Source organism: Embiotoca jacksoni, unplaced genomic scaffold (genome assembly GCF_022577435.1).
Source record: "Embiotoca jacksoni isolate LCO1_2020_lvr unplaced genomic scaffold, fEmbJac1.0.p SCAF_9, whole genome shotgun sequence".
NCBI lineage: Eukaryota > Metazoa > Chordata > Actinopteri > Embiotocidae > Embiotoca > Embiotoca jacksoni.
Window position 1 is genome coordinate 8478357 of NW_027185447.1, and position 16924 is coordinate 8495280.

Genomic DNA, 16924 nt, shown 5'->3' on the forward strand with positions numbered 1-16924 from the left:
AGCCCTGTATCACAGAGCGCTCCTCGGCTGTGGGTGATAGTTAGAGAAAGATGCAGTCATCTTGTTTGTCCTAAATGAGATCTTTGCAGTAAGCCTACTTGTATTAAGGCCTGGGAGTGGGACTGTGTAACATTTAATTAAAATGGATGTCTCTCGTTGTGCCTAACCTGTCCCCCTAACTCCTTCTTGTTTCCAGGCCATGTCTTTGTTTAGACAACAGCCCAATGTGACACTTATGACACGAGGACAGTATGGTTCAGAGGATTTTCTCGTTGCATGAGTCTTAATACAGCAGCATAAAATAACATGTGATTGGCTGTCCCCTGCTGAAAGCCTCAAGGAGAATTATAAATGTACTACCAGTAATAAAATAGCAGAGTAGTTTCTTTTTATATTGTATTGTGTTACTGAGAGCAGAGGAGCTGCAACATTTTTCGTTCATATCAAACCTCCAATATGCACACAATACTATCTAAATATAATAGATTTTCATAAGATTTCAAAACAGTTTCTCATATTTTCGTTTTTTATAGAAATGTGAGCAAAGTTAAAAGGCTCTTTATTGGAGGAGCCACATCTCTGGACACAAGATGATGCCATAAAAGCAGGAAGGCATGGAAAAGCAAAACATCAATCTGAACTAAGAGGGGGGAAGCAATAAATCAGAGAATCATAGCCTTCAGCCCCGCCTTTAAAATCATTTAAACAGATTCAAAAACCCTGATTCTGCTCGAGTCTGTCTGTAAGCACCCTTATAAAGCCTTTATGTGCCTTAGACACAGAGGATAAAACCACAAAACCTTATTGAGAGACAGAAAAACGACGCCCCGTCCTTTGCAAGTGGATGCTTTAAACGCTAGTATCGGTATTGGGATCACAGAGCGGAGATGAGTAAGTAAGGATCAAGGAAGTCATCCATCCAAAGCATTCCTCTAATATGTTTTACAAACCTTTTCAGGTCTCTATTTCAACGCTGAGGTCCACTCATTTCCAGAGTTAAAAGATTTAGCGGAGTTTATCAGATGCTAAGTACATCTACATTATTACAATTTCCTTATTTCCCTGTTTAGAAACATATCAGCTGTTCTGTTTAAAATCAATGTCGGTGGGTGAGGTGGACAAAGAGGTAAAAGGATGTATCAATCAGAGTACATCTGATCTGCTTTTGAGCTATATTGAGACCAAGAATTGCAAGTTCGCCTTCTAACATGAACAAAATAGAAAAGACATAATTTAAATATAAGAAAATGTTTTATCTATAACTTAGGATCCATATCATGACTATACATAGTAGAAATTGACCAGTTTAACTTTGTCAAATCACAAAGGCACGAGAAATACAATCTGATTTCGTAGAAATATAAAAAAATCATTTTTATATCTTTCTCTTCCCACTCTTCCCACTTCCATTCCCACTGCAGTAACTTGAGGAAAAAAAGCTTTGGCCTGCAAGTTATCTAAGTGAGCAGATGGACATGTCCAACAAACTGAAGAAAGTGAAAAGAGAGATTGGTATAGTAAATAGCGAAAGTGGAGTTTCAAATTCAGTAAAAGAGGAACCTGCTTCACTGAAGTGGACGCAGCTGCTCTTCTTGTATGACATATTCAAATACAGATATAAACTTACATGTTTTCTCGGGAATCATCAAACTACATTTACTAACATACTCCTTTATATTACAATTTCTTGGTACTTGTACTATAGTTGATGATTTTATTTTCTTAAGTAATTTGTGTATAAAGTACCCAGAGTTATATTTTCTTTAAACACATTTTAAATATCTACCATTGCAGTGAGTTAAGTTTGTTTAACTTGTTTTAATAGTCAACTAGTTTTAAAAGATTTCAAGAAGGCAACATTTTTATGCCGCAATCTCTTATTCTTTCTTCTTTTACGATTCACTCGCAAATTTCCAAAAAGGTTTTGAAAGATGTTTTGGAGAACTTATACTTTTTACTTAAAATTGTGGATTTTTGTTTGGTTTGTTGGGAAATACCAACAAAGACAACTCCACATCCCCCCCACTTATATACAGGACATGGAGTTTAGTTACAGAGGAGGTCCAAAACATGGTGTGATGCTGTTACTGTATGTGAAAATGTAAAGGATTCGGGACCAATGATGTCAGGTAAACACACAGAGATTGCATCTTAGTGTATGAGTTTTGTGTGTGTGTGTGTGTGTGTGTGTGTGTGTGTGTGTGTGTGTGTGTGTGTGTGTGTGTATGTGTACGTTGGAGTGACAGAAAGGTGATGACTTGTGATACAAAGGATGGGAAACATGCTATGTGAATCTGCCTCATGTTGTCCATTCAGACGCTGTTAAAATTCCATTAAATGCAGCAGACAGTGAGGATTTGTAATTTTTCAGCAGGAATAATGATGAATATTTGTAAGAAAAACACACCACTGAAGGCAAAATGTTCCTTCTGTGAAAAATGTGCTAAGGATTACAAATCAAACTCAGTGTTAAATGTGATTCATTGACAAGAATCTTTTTTTCTATATTCCAAAGATCCCATAAAATCTGATAATAAGGTAATAACCGCGTAGCTTCTCCAAAAGGTGCAAATTGTTAATAAGTGATGACTACAGCTGTAGCAGTTTATTAGCAGCAAAGCTTTACAAGGGAAAGCTGTTTGGAGGGAAACACATTAATTTCACAGCCAAATTCATTAATGTTTTTGCCTGAATGTCAGTTTCAGATCATCCATAGCAGTAGATAGCTGAGACATTTTGAGTAGATGTTTTTTTTGTGTTGACAGAGAAACAGCAAAGTGTTCTTCTGTGGTCCTGATGTGTCCTCTGTCTGTTTCAACCCCTCAGCCCTCTTTCATCCCTGTTCACCCAAGAAATGGAATCATAAAAACCATTCATGCTAAATGAAAAAGGGCATCATAAAGCTGCATTACACTGGAGTACACTCCTCTGCACCTTCCATCCTTATCAATATCACCCTTCGTCTCCTCACACATCTCTCTTCCCCCTTCCTGGTCTTCTTGAAACAAAGCATAAAAGCCTTAGAAAGAGGCACAATCTGTCATCCCTGTAATATAAGATAAAAGTCTTTAAAAGCTAAAGGTCCAGGTTGATTTTTTTTTCTCTCCTTCGAGCCGACAGTCTTTAAGACTTCTCCACAGGATTAGCAGCATAAAGAACTATATATTATTTGCAGAAGGGCTTAGTGAGCACAGTCTATGCCTATACATATAAGTCAATTTATATTAGAATTTCCATACATGCATTTTCTTGTTACCGTCAATATGCAAAAATGGTACTTACTAACAAATAATGCATAATGTACTCGAGGCAGGGCATCAATAACTGTATTTGAGCTTTAAAAGAAAACGCAAAAAGGGCAGAGCATAAAGACGGGCTGTATAAAATATACAACACATTAAACACGAAAACGTCAAAAATATAAACATGGCTCTTTGCTCGGGAGACAGCGAGTCATTTATCTATGAAGAGGAGGAGGAAATAAAAAGCCTCCATCCCGAGCGCTTGTGTATTTCATTTACTAACAAAGTCAGGTTATGTGTTTACAGACGCCTCTCTTCCTGCTGCCAGTCCTCCAGCCTCCATTACAGACCCAGAGGAGGAGACAGCAAGAGAAAGGAGACAAAAGGCATTCACACTGCTCATCATCTAAGCATCCATTTTAATTTAGATGCAAAAAAATTAAAGACTTTTTTTCTGCTAATAAACTGTTGTAGGTTATTCTGGGCAAAATAGTTGATCTCTTTTGATACAAAACAAATGTGGATTTAAAATCCCTGAAAAAAAGGAGGACTTAAAGAGAAGCAATTTGGGAAAGCACTCTTCAATACAGAACCTGTCAATGTACACCTCCTTCGGGCACTTTGGTACACCACATAACACATGTTCCTCTCTGCTGGCTGGCTCACAGTAGAGACGATGCTGTGTAGTTTTGTGGTGAGGTGTACTGTTGCTTCTGTTGCATTTTCTCCCACTGGTTTGACATTCAAGATCTCTCAATTATGTATGAACGGCAAGCAATATCCTTTACCATCAGGCCCCAATGTAACATATTTCATTTTCAAGGGCTGCAGAGCACAATCAGACCCTCTGTGTAATTACGACTTATTAAAAATGATTCCAAATTATCAGTGGATCTGCGGGCGGCTGTCTGGGTCCAAACTGAGAACTGTTGCACTGTAATACTCGCAGAAAAACTTCCCATGGATGCACAGTCTGTCAACAAAGATCCCTGTCCTTAGATCACTGAACACTACTACAAATTAATCAAAGGAAAATCACAACCATTATTGAATTCGTACACGTATATATAATGTGACAGGAAGCACCTATGAAATCTGTTTTTAATTTTTTTATTTTTTATTTTGACTCTGCAGACACGAATGGCTTTTGGGAATAAGCATTATTGGAAAGGCACCCTCATTGACTTGTTGCAATACACTTTAAGCACTTTCATGACTAGTTTTTGCTCCCTATACACAGTCTCATAATGAGAAAACACAGTTCAGCAAAGAAAAGACATCTCAAACAGCATGTTTACCCTTCACACAACATGGAGGAATTAAAAATGGATGAGACCCCCATCCATTATTTCAACCTCCAAATGGCAAAATCTGTATAAAGCTCTGAGTATCCGTCTGGGTGAAAATAAATAAATCAAATATGCACTTCAGCGTTTCCTGCTCTTTTTCTGTGAGGATACTGTGTCGTGTTTGTGGAGGGCACATCCTGCTCTTGAAAACATGATGAGCTTTCTAAACGTATATAAATAAACCAAGAGTTTTCAATTAGATTTCGCATCTTTTCTGTTAATTCAAATGATTTTGTCACTTTTCTGGGGCAGTGCATTTAATATTTAGGCAACTCTCTTATTTCTCCCAGACCCCCTCTCCCAGCTGAATCCTCCCTATCTGAAGTATTCTAATTTGTGAACACAGCGGTGTCAGAAGTGATTTTGCTGTAAAGTCACTAATTATATGCAACATCAATGCGATGTGGGGAAAACGTTAAAAATTTAGCATCACAAGACAAATGGAAAAATGCGTGCTGAAACAAGGAAAAGAAGCACTAACATTCACAGTTTTTCAATGAATAATACATGCTTTTTTTTCCCTGCTTCATAAGGACTCACCCAGACCGGCTCCAGTGTCACTCTCATTTTTGTCTTAAAAAATGTGTGATTATGACACTTCACGTGCAGCATTGCTGTTTGCATCCACTCATTAAGTGGCTATATGATGCATTGTACTATGAGCTGATTTCATTAGCAGCCTGCGTGTGCAGAAGTGGAAAAACAATAGGAGGAAAAACACGAAGACCATCATGCCTTCAATTCAGACTAATTTGTACATGACAAAAAGTACAAATGTTTCTCTTCTTCAGTATGAAATAAGTATTTAAAATGGACCTGAATGTTTACATCGTTTGAGAGGAATAACAAATGAATGAAATCTATAATTTTCTGTACATTTTTTCTTTGCAGAAGAACAAAGTTATAGATAACATTAACTGGCTCGTAATTACCCCACATATATGCAAAGGCAGTGAATAAAAGTCTTTGAGCCTGTGGTTTGTTGTGGCTCCCCAGCCGCCCACCAAATGGCAGTCATGTGTACTGTATAAAGGTGCAAAGGAGGCTGATAAACTGTTGTTGCATCAAGTTGACAGCAGCTAACACGAGCTGCCCTCTGAACTCTGTTAACCAAGACTGACACAGCGGGTCAATGTTAGACTGACAAACAACTTTGCTTTATTTTGAAGGCATTTTTCATGGCTCCCTTTACACAGTAATTATATTCCAAATCATTATGTGTTGTAAAGTCTATTGACCCCTGGTAAACTTATATTTACCAAGCTGGAACAGTTAATGAAATAGTCTTTTAATTAGCACTCCTCTTAAGGGTGGAACTTCTGAAGGGGTCCCTGTTTTGTTTTGGCTTTGTGGTTGACTGAAGTGTACAGATCCACTGTTCTAAGATAAAACAGTAATATTTTAATTAAGGCTTGCTGTTTAACTGTTTACAGTCAAACCTGGCACCATTTTATGCACCTCTCTACCACTGACGGCACCTGCAGTACAGGAATATTCACCACACTATGAATCAATAAAACAATATCATAATTTCTTCTTTTGTTGTTTTTTTTTTTTTTTTTTTTTTTTAGGGCCAGGTCGTTTTTCAAGCTTGACTGATTGAAAGTGGTCTGACTACTCAAGGTAACAACTGGAGAGGGGTAGTGGGGTTGGGGGGGGGTTCTTTGCTGCTTGTATAATGCAGTCTTTGGCAGGCTCTCTCTTTGTATTAGATACATTAGGATGGAAATGTGCACTAACTTAAAAATGCTCATGTGAAAAAACATGGAATGTATTAAATTAATGGTCTCTTTTGCCTCGGGGCAGTAATGAAAAGGGACCCCCAATGAGTTCATTTTTCACGGCTTTGGTTATGCATTCAACACTCTAATTGAATTTCAATGTAAGTTTTACAAAGTCTTTATTACAGTGACTCTTGATGTAAAATACATGTGATCTATCGTGGGACTTTCACCCATTAAGTAATTTAATTGTGACATGCACTTTCTACACACCTCATGCTTTTATGCCTATTCCTCCTCATCTAAATTGTCACTTCCTTCTATTATCTGCGCTGTTTGTGTGGATTGAGGAAAGTAGTCTGCACATACTCCGGGCAACTTTCACGAGAACAGCTCCTTAAAAGGAGTAATTGCTCGTCTCCCCCATGCTAAGAGAGGGGACAGCACCCGACAGCCAAAGTATTCTGGAGTATACACAAGTCACAAGGATTTGCAAGATGTTCACAGATGACTGCACTGAGCACATTTTATCTGAGAAAAGTAGATTATTAGATTTGTCCCATGAAGAGGAAAAATACGGCACTCAGAGCAAGTGAAACACATTTGGTTTTCCAAATTTCTGTACGAGATAAGACACTTTACGCACAATCTGAGATTGTTTAAACACATCCTTTGACATGTAAACTATGTAATCCAAGAGAATTCAAGGGGATAGACAAAAACTTAGACTAATTGTTTTCAGTTTTGTCTTTGTGAGTGTGCTTTGTCCAGTGTCTTACACCCTGAGCCATCTGACATGCAACTTGGGAGTCCGTTTTCTCTGTCTCCATCTAGTGTCTCTGCCTGAACTGACTTTTCTCAGCTTTCAGACATGCAGAGCACAAATAGAAACCATCACCTCCCTTTTCCTCTAAAACTAAAGAACAACAAGTGTTTAAAAAAAAAAACATACGCACAAGACGGAAATTTTAATCACAAACTGCACATCTGGTCAATAGCATGACTGTGTGTGGACACGTGAATGTGCACGAGCCATCTGAAATACTGAGGTTGAATTGACCTGATCATTAGAGGGAGGAAGAGGCTTGACCTGATATTTCCTCTGTTGTTTGCTCAGGAAAGGGACGTTATTGTAAAAGGGGTGTAAAGATAAATAACCCCGCTGTTTCCATGGCAAAGGCACAAACAGTGGCCGCAAAAGACAAAAGAGCACAAGACAATAAATCCAACACTGTCAATTTTGTTTAGTTTTCAGAGTGTTTTTGAGGGAAATATGGTTTCAAAACAAGAGGCCACATCCATTTTTCCACAGAGAAAGGGAAATCGGATCAGTTTTTTCTGCTTTTTCTGAGCAGGCCACAGTTTCATCTTGTACGTTATTTTCCAGGCCACGGCATCCTGATTGGTAATAGGAATATCTGACACTGTATTTTGCCTCTGGATCAGGAAACTCCTTGTACAGCTGTATACATGTTTTTATAGCCTTTGGAAGAAAGGGTATTGTCTTTAAATTCCTAAGAAGGCTTTGTCCACCCTTCAAATTTAAGTGGAAAACCATCCTAGGCACTATTTTTTTCACGAGCGAAACAATGATGAGTGAACACGTACCTCTGCCTTACTCTTAAGGTCAATCAGAGTTCATCTCATTTGAACAAATCCCTGTTTAAATGCACTGCCATTAACAATTAACATCAAATATTAACATTAACAACAAATAAGATAAAAAATATCCAGTTCAACTCTTTTATTTGGGACATTTTCCGGTGTTTTTCTGTCATCACTCAATCAGAGTAAAAACAGCTCCTCGCCTGTCCTCTCTGTCCCCCTTCAGACTTTCCCATCTTCTCATCGTTAGGGGAGACGAGCCTCGTCAGAAGCGAGGCGTGATGAAGCGCGGCCTTATCACTCCTATACAAGAGCAAACACAAGAGTCTTTACAGCACGTCGTCTCAGGAAGCAACGCGCGCCAAGATTACTGCCCTTTAAGAAGCCCTAAGACACAACCCATCCCGAGTAGTGTTTTATCTTGACAGTTTGCAGCGCTTTGTTTGCCTTTTTCTGTGAAGCCTGGGGATAAAAGAGCAGCCTCTGTGAGCTGTGTCTGATTAGGATCTAATTGTTAACATTCACTGTGTCTTTTTTATTATCAGCCTGCTGTTGCCATACATGCAGCAGGTAGAGGCCTTTTCACTGTTACGAGCGACTCTTGCCTTGCTGCTCTCGTGTGTTACTCAAGTACTAGTTAGCACTAAGGTGGCAGGAGAGGAGCCCCCAGCTCGACATCAACAACAACAACAACAACAACATCAACAAACAGGAATTGATGGCGAGTGTTTATTATCTGGTTTAATTGCTCCTCATCTGGAGGATCTGACAGTTGCGGTTAATGAGAGAGAGAGAGGAGGCACACGCTGTTGGCAGCCAGTTTCATAGTATAAGACGTGTAAGTGTGTGTGGGTGTGTGTCTGTGGTGAAAAGAGGATAGATCACATTCCAGCCCAACAGAAGCAACACAGAAGACGCAGGAAACATCCAACTCTTTATCAAATCATCAAAACAGGCCCCCTAAATCAGCCATTTCAAGTCCACACGCCCTTACTGTAACCTGTGTGTCAGCACTGCACACACCTGCAACAAATATTCTTCTACATGTGTTGACACACACAGTCACACATCAACCAAGTCTCAGCCCCGGTGCAGGTTGTGTACAGGAATCAGATGCTGTGCAAAGACAGGATATCACTGAAATCGAGCATCTTCCTCAGTTTTTCATCTGGCCTGCAGCACACCTGGCTCACATCCAAACAGGGACCTCCCTGACATTGTGCAGTGTCACGCACACACATCCAGGCATGGTTTGAAGGAGAGAGCATCAAGGCCAGTGAGTGTTTAAGCCAGTAGGGATACTCAACGAAGGCCTGGAGGATGAGGAGGATGCTCTCTCCTCAGAGGAAAGGTGAAAACTGATGAAAGAAAGAGGGGAAATTGACTTTTACTGATGCTATTGCCCCTCCATTGAAACCCAGACACACATTAACACAATATAAACACACACCACCACAACCACCATCAGAGGCTAGTTGTCCCATTCATAAATTCCTCCTGTTGAGAAACACGGGCATTTCTTAAACAGGGCACACCCGCCCCTTTTACTACTCCCGCTCAGCAGGCTCACATGGGAACAATTAGGGGTATACGCAAGTTTGGCAAAGGTCCGTAGCAACCAGCTGCATCTGTTTTTATTTACCTTTTGCTCTGGTGCTGGATAATGTCATGAGCACATCTGCTACTGTGCAACGTACCCGTGGTTACATGCGTGGTTGACCCATGATTCTGTAATTACCCGCCGAGCGGGATGAAGAGGCCCAGCAAACCACTCAAAGCCACACATAGCCTTCCTCCCCCTCTTCCTCCCCACGTCTCTCCAGTGGCACGGTACCCTGTCTGCCGGAGAGCTGGTAGCTGCAGAGCAGAGGATGCTGAAGTGGCATTTAATGGCCTAAAGTTGTGCACAATAGTAATGTTGACTTCATTTAGGTGTCATTAAATTGCCAGTCAGTTAAAGACTCTTCCTTCCTATTAAATATGGTTATTTTCAAATTTACTAATCGAATGTAATTTATTGTTTGTGGTCACATGGAACAAGCGGCACCCAGTCTTCTTGTTGGACTGCTTTAAAAGGTGTGACACTGAACAATAACATCAACCTGATTAGATTTTTGCAGCTTGACGGTGGTTTCTGCAGAAACGTTCCGAGATATCTAATCAGAATGAGGGTAGTCTACGCAAGAACTAACTTCACAGGATGTTTCTTCTAAAAAAATTGCAGACACACATGCACAACTTGCCATGTGAGTGTTAAACTCAGTTGCAGGATAGGACGTAGTACAACTTCTCTGTGATGTCTCACAGTTCTGAATTAAATTAGAAAAGTTTCTCTGAAGGTTACGCGTTTGTTTGAAATAATGAAAGTTCACATTATTAAGCATCTTTACGCCGCAAACTCAAAGCAGCCAATCAAGACAGAACTTGTTTTTAATAATGATGAGTGATTATGAGCAATAACAATGAAGACCATATATGGATCACTTCACAGGAGCAGTGTGTGTGGGGGTTGGGTGCCACCATGCTTAGCATCTCCCAGATGTGCAAACCATATGCTCAGGCTGAAATTAAAACAAAAAAGAAACTGCGAAACATGAAAGGGGTTTTTAACTTTGTAAAGACAGTTAACAGTCGATACAGATAGGGTAATGGCCGAGAGAGGCCACATGAAAGAATGGGGATGTTGGCGTGCTTTTTGCACTACTTATTCCATTTCCTGCTCATAAGTTCACAGAGCAGATGGGAACCACAGGCACAAGGAAGTTTAGATTTTCTGCCTCACAGCCCATTGTATATGATGCATGTAACTGCGTAACACTGCACTGTTATCATTTACAGAGGCTTTGGTGCATACCAGGAGGTCACAATAACAAAGGTGGAAAAAAAAGGATGAAAAACAAAGGTGAAACATCTTCACCCATTTCAGTCAACAGATTCTGGTCAATGTGTGACTCTGTATATTTAGGGTTGTAATATATAAAGCAAATTAATTAAGTCCATTGGCAAAGATGACTAATTATACTCCTCTGTCTAAAACATATTGGATTTTCCAGGGTTATTTCATTATTAACATGCAGTTTATCTGATACTACAAACAAAAAGAGCAGCTTAGATTGAATTTATGTTCTCTACAAAAACATGTAAAACAGGTCAATTTGGAAAAGACCATCTGGAGGCCGGCTGCAGCCCAGGGAGAGAGTTTTCTGAAAACATATTCAATAGTGCCCTCTCCTGTTGATTCCAGATACTGCAGCAAAGAGCCATAAAGTACTGCAGCTGAAATCATGCTTAGTTTTGAATGTAATTTTTTTCTACAAAAGAAAACAATTCTGAAATTTCTGATTCACGCAGATCGTCTCAGACAAAAAGTTAAGTTTTTGTTTTCAGTTTCTGCAACACAGTGCTTCTCTGAAAGGTGGCATCAGCTGAAACAACTGCAGGCTTGTCTCTTCATCAGCCTGTTGTGCTGCTTGGAACGAGACGTGTTTATTCAACGCCTGCCTTGTCTGTGTCTGGATAATATCCACCCTCAGGCAACGGCTGGCAGAGCTCTGCCTGTATTTCTGCTTGTATAATCATCCCTCACTGACCACTGCGTCACCTTTCACGGCTGCAAACAGACGTTCAGTGTGGCACCAGTGGGAATTCAAACAAAAGAATCAAAAGGCCTCAAATGCTTGGCACTGCACTGAAACTGTATTTGAAGTCTAGTTTGATTTAGAAAACACAGAACAAACTTACAAACAAAAAAGAGATTACATTTGATCAAATAAAGAGCTTTCAATGATGGGAAATGTGGTCTTACAGAATTTGACAACACCCATCCTTCACTACTATGATGTGAATTACATTTTTAGTTAAAATCAAAGGGAAGTGAAGCTGACACCGGAAAAGATGTTCAGGTTGTCTAAGAGCAGATTGAAAAGGGTTGGTTGCCTGTTAGCTTCAACTGGGGGACTGAATACTCGGTTTCAATTGTGGTAATTATTTAGATTTCTTTATCCTTCCAAATCCACTTTGGTCTTCTTTGTTTTTTCTGGTCTTCATTCTCACTGGTTGTGTTGAATTCTGGGTATTCTTGTTCAGTGAGAACCGGTGTAGTAAAAGATGTTCCTGATGCTGCAGCTGTGTCTTCTGAGTCAGGGAAATCTGGCACTGCTGAAGTATTTGTGCTTGTTTCAGTTGAATTAATAGTAATTATGGTGTCATTATGGAACCATAAAGATGCATTTTCACTTTGACTCTTTAAAATCTCATCAATGTGGAAATTATAACTGCTGCCCTGTGTCTGTGTGTAAGGAGGATCAGTTGTGGAAAACCCAGTAGTCTCCTCTTTGAAAGGATCTCTCTCGTTTAGTTTCCCTGCAGGGACAGTGAACGGCTCTTCTGTAGTTACCTCCTCATGTCTGAAGTTGAGCGTGGACAGACCTGTGACGTTTGTACCAGGAGAAGATGTGGTATATGATGATTTGTCACGAGGTCCAACTGTAAAGGAATGATTGTGTAATTTTAGTGAAGGTGAGATTAATCTATAAAAGCAATATTTAAGATCCCACACTTTATAATAATGTAGTTTTTTTGGTTATCAGAGCATCATTTTACTCAATTTTACAAACCTTCTCCATAACAACACTAAAGAATCTATCTCAGCTCCCTGCAGTAGCTCCATAAAAAAAAATACCTTTATGTTTTATTCATATTTTTCCACCAACTTGACTTGCAAGTTAAAGTTCGCCTTTCACTCGATGCATCTCGCTTACTGTTACTTCTGTTGGATTTTTGACCCTCACTGGGCAGAATGACGAATGTGCAGAGTTTGACACCAGAAGGCTGTTTTCATATTCATCCACCGGTGGGATGAAGGTTAACAGTATTTGTTCACCTTTAATCTGAGGTTTGGACATGTACCTACAAACATGATTTGTGACATCACAGATAGTTTTTTAAGCCAATCATGGGTTTAATGCACAACTTACACAAGTGTTATGTAAAAACTTAAAGTCTCCAGTGTACAAACACAAAGAATAAATGATTCAGTGCTGTTAAACCCCTGAAACTAACAATATTTGCATACGTATATATTTGGTTGCTTTTGTTTGTTTGTTTGTTTGTTTGTTTGTTGGTTGGTTGGTTTGTGTTTTTAGCACTGGCAAATGGGTTAATGTAATTTTAAGATTTTAGTAGTGAAAAAATCCTTTCTGGTAAAGACCTTTATCACCAAAAATGTCAACATTCTCTTATATTCTCTTCTGAATAATAATTGCAAGTAGATGCTCAATAATGGTGTCGTCCATAATTAAAGATGATCAGAAATCAAAGTGACCTCAAATGAAAATTTGTTTGTTAAGGCTGATTTAAAAACTACCACAAAAAATGATAGTTAAATATGGCTAAAGTAAAGTTAAGTTGAGCATGATACTGTTGTTAATACAATACAATAGAAATCCATGTGTCTGTAAGATATAAATTCCCAAAGTATCTTGAACGGCCTTTCATTTGCATTTTGTTAGTTTTTGTTGTCATTTATTTTTCCTTCAGTCTAACTTTAAACTTTAAAGTTTGAAATATTAAGTGACTTGCTGTGACGACATTAAATGCCGAATGCAGAATGGTTAGTGGTCACAATAACATCCAATAATTAATCACCTCTTTAGTTTTACTGTGTTCATCAGCAGCACACTCACCTATGCAAGGCAGTGTGTTCTCCATGGTCCAGTGCATTTTGTGATTTGTCTCTCTGAAGGTGAGCACAACATCCACCCTGTAGAATGGCTGCAGGAGTTGTTTGCCGTCTGTGCAGGGCTGTATAACAAACCCAGTTTAGATGTTTCACTCTGTGATTAATCCTACACAGTACATACATCTTAACAAATGTCAGAAACTATCACAACTGCATTGCACACAACATGTACCACCATAATGTGACCAATGTCTTGTATGGAGACATACTTCCAACTTGTTGTTTCAGCTCTCACCTTGGACTGGAGTATTTGGGTTGTGGGGATGGACAGTGTCAGAAAGTCACTCGTCTCATGCACGGTGAAATTATCTGTCTGGTTAACCGACACATCACTGACTGTCAGAGGGTCATTGTAATGGCTGCCTCGTCTGGTCAAACCCATGTGTCGTTTGAAAATATGCAGCACAGTCTCGTCTGCTGCAGATGTAGTAACTGAAATGTACAGCAGGGGTTACATTGGGATTAGTGATGGAGAGTACTGAGTACATTCACTCAAGTATTGTAGTTTATGTACATTCTGAGGTACAGTATTGTTTAGAAGTATTATCACTTTTACTACTGTATAGCTCAACTCCCTTACATGTCAGAGGAGAAATTATACTTTTTACATGACTCCATGTTTTCAACTGATATAGCTACTTCTCAGATTAACAGTCTCCATGAAAAATTACACGTTCACTGCATATTATACAATTCAAGGTTAAAGACTGAACTTTTGACTCCCTGTCTTTTTGGCTTGATCCCTTTTAAAAGAGTATTATCTGCTTTGGGCCTCAAAACCTTTCAGATGCTTTTTGTTAAATACCTGTTGAGATATTGATCAAAGAGAGGACATCGTGTTACATTTTCAAACATTTAAAAAGTGACCTTTATTCAGGGCACATTAATCATCTCAAGATGCTCACGTGTTCATCTTGTGACCCTTTGGAGGGAGCCTGATGAAACCAGGGAGCCACTGGACAAAGCTGTAATAATTATCTTTTGTTGAAACTAGCTCCACTATGACTGTATGCAGCATAAGTACTTTTACTTTGGACACTTTGCTTCTTTGACTTCTGTACTTTGAGTTTAGATGCAAAACTTTAATCTATCTTTAATCTAATATTTTCACATTTTTGTAGTGCTTTTAACGAATCAAAGTATTTCAGTATTACGTTTCTTTGTGGGATAACACAAGTTAAAGTCACAACTGGCAAAGAAAAATAACTTCCAGCTCTCGTTCTCTGCTATTTACCCACCCTATGGACACGTTGCTTCCATACTGTAGGCATACTGACCCCTGACCAGCTTCAAGGCCAAAAATTCCCCCTCATTTTCCATTATCTGTGTTAACAAAAAAAGAAGGTAAATTCAGTGTTTCAGTTGTAATATTGCAATTGGTCACTAGGTGGCAGGATGCTACGTGAAATTTATACTTTGAGAGGAGTTAGGATGTCCCTCCTCCTGCCTTTAACTGTAATGTCCGCTCCAGTCATGTTAATGTTCATCTGGATCAAGCTGGCATCCTCCAGAGCTACGATGAGGTGATCACTCAGACACAGTGACCAGTGCATCTGTAGTGCAAAACCAAATGTTGCAAAAGTCTCAACCATACAAACATTTTTGTGCAATCTGAATTCCAGGGACTGCATTTTATTATTACCTCATTATCCCAGTTTCCAAGGGGAGCTTGTCTGACCACCTGAAGACACACAAATATCAATAAAGCAAAAATAATACTAATACATATAAATACCATACTTTGATGGAAAACAAAATAACAAAAACAAGGGAAACTCCAGTATTTACCTGAATATACTCGGGGTCACACTGGATTTGCTCTCTGCTCTGTACTGAAACCACGGGACACTTCATAATCAAACTGTGAGGTCTGCCTCCAAATCGACTGATCCTCTTCAGCAAATTCAGTGTCAGGACATTAAAGCCGTGCTAAACAGTCAACATACAACCAAACAATTTTCATCATCTAGCCCAGGTGCAAATGTCAGAGGTTGTAATAATGAATGAGATTTTTCTTGAAAGACTGACATACCTGTTGTTGGACCAAATATCCAGTGTAGCTCACTCTGAAAATGAAGTTCCTGTCAGGGTCTTTGTGTAGTAGGAATCCACAGGCAGACAGTTGGAGATTCAGGTCATCCAGAGATTCAAGATTGGCTTATGGAAAAAAAATAAAGTGATTCTGAGGCAAAGAATTGTATTTTAAATTGATATAAATATTTTGTAATGTATTGTACTACAAAGAATTACCTTGGATCCGTAAGGCCCCAGACAACCAGACTCTGAGTCCTTCAATTCTTGTACTGTGGATCCACATCTCCATGTATTCAGAAAAACATGTCACATCTCCCTCTGAAAATGCAAGTTTAGTTTCTTACAATCAGTGTAAAAGCACCAGTAATAACTGCACATAAACAAAGAATAACTGTTTACCTGTTAACGTTGCTACTGGAGTATCAATCCATTCTCTTTTCTGAATGGAGAGCACATTCCTCACGATGCAACACTGTAAAATGCTGCAGAAAAGAACACTGAAATTATATATTTGTTATTTGAATATATAGGCTATATTTCGTTATATTTGGAAGATGCTGAATAGTCAATATAAAGTTTTCAACAATATTATGTTACTCACATAGTAAGGATGCCAAATCTGATGCGGTCCATGATGAACTGACAAAAACTTCAGTGGGCAGTCCTTTTTGTAGGAGAGAGGTGATGTCACTCAGGAAGTTCAAACAAAAAAAACAACCACAGGTGTGTTTACTTTACCATGTTAAAAGGTAAGTGACAAAAAAGTCACAAAGAAGGATGACTGTCTCCAGCATGTGTGAAAACAGGCTTTAAAGCAATATGTAAAGGTTTTTGTCTTTAAAGGATTTTTGTTGATGGTCTATCAAGAATTACCCCTTTAACATTCAGTGTATTCTTTTTATTTTGTTAATTAGCTTCAGAACAATCGTATGCCACAGCAGTAAGTTTATTCCGTCTCATGTTGTTGTATAGAAAAATATTAAAACTTGACACCAGTGTTTTTAATATAAATATTCAAGATTTCTCGCAAGAAGCCTATCTTTTGTAAGCATGTCTTTAAATTCATTCCAGACATCTTTAATGTCTTTGGAAATTTTGAGGTAGAATTAAAAATAAATTGTTGGGCTGTATAGAATAAAAATAAGTTTGAGAAGGCTGGTGCATCTTTGATAGGCTACACTTTTGGACAAAGATCATTAATCATTTAATACTTTATTGTACCCATGTTTTTTT

The 16924-nt window shown here is 38.8% G+C and overlaps 1 protein-coding gene across 2 annotated transcripts; it reads right to left on the reverse strand.

Annotated features, from left to right (window-relative positions):
- Positions 1-11086: 11086 nt before the first annotated feature.
- Positions 11087-16892, reverse strand: cunh1orf127 (chromosome unknown C1orf127 homolog). Of its 2 annotated transcripts, XM_069140495.1 has the most exons (11): positions 16293-16892; positions 16091-16173; positions 15908-16009; positions 15690-15814; positions 15446-15586; positions 15300-15338; positions 15073-15210; positions 14896-14980; positions 13893-14089; positions 13602-13719; positions 11087-12402 (listed from the first exon to the last, which is right to left on the reverse strand). In XM_069140495.1, the coding sequence occupies exons 1-8, from the start codon at positions 16322-16324 to the stop codon at positions 14897-14899; spliced, it is 744 nt and encodes a 247-aa protein (XP_068996596.1). In that variant the 5' UTR covers positions 16325-16892; the 3' UTR covers positions 11087-12402; positions 13602-13719; positions 13893-14089; position 14896. The 2 variants fall into 2 exon arrangements, with proteins under 2 accessions (XP_068996596.1, XP_068996595.1); XM_069140494.1 differs by lacking the exons at positions 14896-14980; positions 15073-15210; positions 15300-15338; ... (3 more) ...; positions 16091-16173; positions 16293-16892 and having other exon boundaries at positions 13893-14074.
- Between the last annotated feature and the right edge of the window lie 32 nt (positions 16893-16924).